Genomic DNA, 3,441 nt, shown 5'->3' on the forward strand with positions numbered 1-3,441 from the left:
CTGTAGCCAGGCGCGAGGGGGAACGCCAGAAGCCTCGCGCAAGGGGGGGAGGCCTGGCGACGCTGCGCCCTGCTGGGCGCTTACCGACAGGGCTGGGGGGGCCGAGGCTGCCAGGGAGAAACAGCCACATGCCGGCAATCAGCCGGAACTGCTGGAGCCGGCCGGGGAAAGCCGCGGCCGGACGGAGAACCGCCAAGGAGTGATTGACTTCCGGGAGGGGCGGGTCCCAACTGCCGGGACACTTATAACCACAGGGCAAATGGTGGCTTGCGGCTGGGGAACAGGGCGCAGGGCCAATGAGGAGCCCTGCGAGGGGGCAAGTCCCATGAGAGAGAGAGAGAGAGAGACAGAAGTGCAAGTGCCTCTCTCTCTCTCTCTCTCTCTCTCTCTCTCTCTCTCATGGGACTTGCCGGAGGGCCGTGGGAGGGCCACATTTATATAGAGCAGGGAGGGCTGCTCGAGGGCCGGATTAAACCGGGCCGCGGGCCGCAAATGGCCCGCGGGCCGGACTTTGGACATGTCTGAACTAGATGAATCTGTGCATCTTGGTAGAATGTTTAGTAAAGATGCTTTTGCACCTATTCTCTTAAATTTCACGATGTTTTATATTCATATGAAGTCTTGTAGCCATACTACTTACTACTCTGGACACCAATGGAAGATCCAAGAGCCTCAAATTGTTCGGAAATCTGAAAGGCTAACTCCCGGGTGGGTGTAAGCACCAGAGCAAAGAAGCGCTGGGGAGTTTCTAATAATGCCTGAAGGATGGGCAAAGCAAAAGCCCCTGTTTTTCCAGATCCTGTCTCTGCTAAGCCAATGATGTCCCGACCTATGAGGAAAAAAAATGTGTCACATTCAATGTCAATGGAAAAAAGTAACATAGTAATATAGATGGACAGAACCAAAAGTAATTATGGAAAGCATTTTCAGAAAATTCAAAAAAGAATTAGCTGAGTAAATGTACAAACAGAGCACCAGAGTAAGACGGTTCTTTTTTCACTTACTGAAGCATCTTTTCTCAAACACCAAACAATCTTTAAAAACTATATTTATCCTTACATTAATGTAGGGTTAGACTAAACAATAGAGGTGTGTGGAAAGATCCTATAAATAAAAAGATGCCTTGCTGTTTAGCCTAGTTCACAGAGTTGGAAATGCAGACCCGTTAATTACATTGTTCTGAACAACACATTAAATCCATCAGTACGGCATACTCTCTCCTTTCCCTTAAATTCAGGTCCCAGAATCATACTCACCTTGGAGTGCAACTGGAATAGCTTCTACCTGGATCTTTGTTGGTGTCTTCCATCCTAACTGGCTGCATGCTTCACACAGTACATCTGTCACTCCCTGTTATTTCAAAGAAAAAAGGGGGAAGGAGAGCAAAAGCTATAATCAGCAAGAGGCCACAGATCTGAATATAGATTCTAGCTTTTTTTTTTTAAGTTCCAGAAAACTGAAAAGTTTAAAGCAAGGACAATTATAATTTCTTATTAATGTACATTTATAGTGCTTCTAATACAAAAGCATCTGAAAGTCAATTTATAGAATACAAAATATAATATAAAATAAAGCAAAACATATAGTGATAAAGGAAAGGAAAAGACTTATCGAACCTTCATACAGAGAAGGCTTGGGTAAAGATATGGATCACGGGTGTCGAACTCGCCGTGTCACGTGACATGTCGCGACATATTGCAACTTTTTTTGCATTGCCAGAGCTGGGGTGGGTGCGGCATCCGTATGATGCAACCAGCCTGTGGGCCAGCAGTTTGACACCCCTGATATAGATCTTCAACAGGATTCTAATGTAAGTAATAGCAGCTGTCTCATGAATTTCAGGAGAGAAAACATTCCAGAGTAGAGTCCTTATCACAGAGAAAGCTCATCAACAGGCAAGCATAATGGCATCTTGCAGTTCTAGGCAGATGCAGGAGGACTTCCTCCAACAAAGGAAGAAATTGATCAAGTCTGAAATTACAAAGGCAATCCATCCAATATTTGTTCAGAGCCTTATAGATCATAAGCAAAACCTTGGCTTTAGAAGCTTACTGGCAGTTAGTATAATTATTTTGTTAAAGAATTATCTTTAATAAGAAAATATTATTTAAATATTACATAATTATCTATGATATCCCTCTTGAGAAAAATGTGTAATTGGTATACCAACCAAAGCTGCCATAACCACTTAATCCTCCAATGTCAGCAATGTTCTAACAATACCCTCAACTATATATCTATTCTTTCTGATGAAGTGCAATCTGATAGAAAATAACTGTCCATGTCTGGCAACCACTCACCACAAGCTCTCCTCCCATCTTGAGGGAGCTAAGTAGCACTATTGAAGAAATGTCAAAGAGAGGAACAAATGGGATTCTTGGATGGGAAGAAGCAACAATTCCAAAAAGTTTTAAAACTGTGTAATGTAAAATGAGAAAATATTAATGAAATGGGATCTTAAACCCCTCAATGAAAATTCAAAAAGAACATTATAGCACAGTTTGTAGCTTTTAGTGTCTATAAATGAATGCTTAAGGTATATGAAATAACAAAAATAAGGTTTTTAAGTTCTCAGTACAGAAAGGCAAGTATAATCTGGAGTGTGGCCTTCCATGACTGGAAATAGCAACTGAATTTGTTCAAAATATACAATAGAACAAGGGTTGCACTATTTGTAAAAAAAAAACAAACCTATTCCTGCCAAACTACAAATGAATTGCTTCCCTGCCTTCAGTCTATTTACAGAACTGATAAAGATGAGTGAGAATTCTCAAAGAAGGAAACACTAAAAACACAACTGCAAACAGTTGTGAGGAAGAAAAAATGGAGAACAGCAGAAACCAATGTCATTACACGAACTTAGAAAATATCTGAAAACAAAAAACATATCTAGAAAATTGGAAACGGATCAAGTCCATGTCACAAAAGAAGAATATAAACAAGTAACTTGGAATTATATAGTTCATGCCAGGAAAACAAAATCTCAGAAGGAGCTGTGTTTAGCTAAGAATAACAGAAAGGGCTTATATAGATACTTTCAAAATAAAAGGAAAAGGAAAGAATCAGTATAATAGCTGCTCAATGAAGACATAAAAATACTAACAAATAACAAAGTAAAGTCAGAGTTTTTCGAAGACTTTTATTTTGGTTTAGTTGTGTCCAAAGTATTGTGTTTTGCCAAGAAATTATGACAGGACAGCACTGAAGGTTGAGGCAAAAACACGATAAAGAAATATTTGACCAAATTTAAAGTAAAAAATTCATTACTAGTTGACTGGAAAATGCTAGTTGACTCTCGACCTCCCTATATTCAAAAATGGGTATAAACTAGAACCAATGTAACATTATTTTCTAAGAATCTAGAGCAGATCATAAAAGGGCCAATTTGTAATCACCTTTAAGACAATGGAGTAATTTATTAGCATTGATTTGGAAAGAAGA

At 40.0% G+C, this 3,441-nt stretch overlaps 1 protein-coding gene across 1 annotated transcript in view; it reads right to left on the reverse strand.

Annotated features, from left to right (window-relative positions):
* Positions 1–552: 552 nt before the first annotated feature.
* LOC107286139 (probable ATP-dependent RNA helicase DDX47) overlaps positions 553–3,441 on the reverse strand; it is an 11,476-nt gene continuing 8,587 nt past the window's right edge. Inside the window, exons 2-3 of the mRNA XM_015814438.1 lie at positions 1,257–1,350; positions 553–829 (exon numbers count right to left, since the gene is read on the reverse strand). Of these exons, the coding sequence (XP_015669924.1) occupies positions 633–829; positions 1,257–1,350 (291 nt within the window). The 3' untranslated portion in view covers positions 553–632. The remainder of the gene's footprint in view (positions 830–1,256; positions 1,351–3,441) is intronic.

Source organism: Protobothrops mucrosquamatus, unplaced genomic scaffold (assembly GCF_001527695.2).
Source record: "Protobothrops mucrosquamatus isolate PMUCROS unplaced genomic scaffold, P.Mucros_1.0 scaffold251, whole genome shotgun sequence".
Lineage (NCBI taxonomy): Eukaryota > Metazoa > Chordata > Lepidosauria > Squamata > Viperidae > Protobothrops > Protobothrops mucrosquamatus.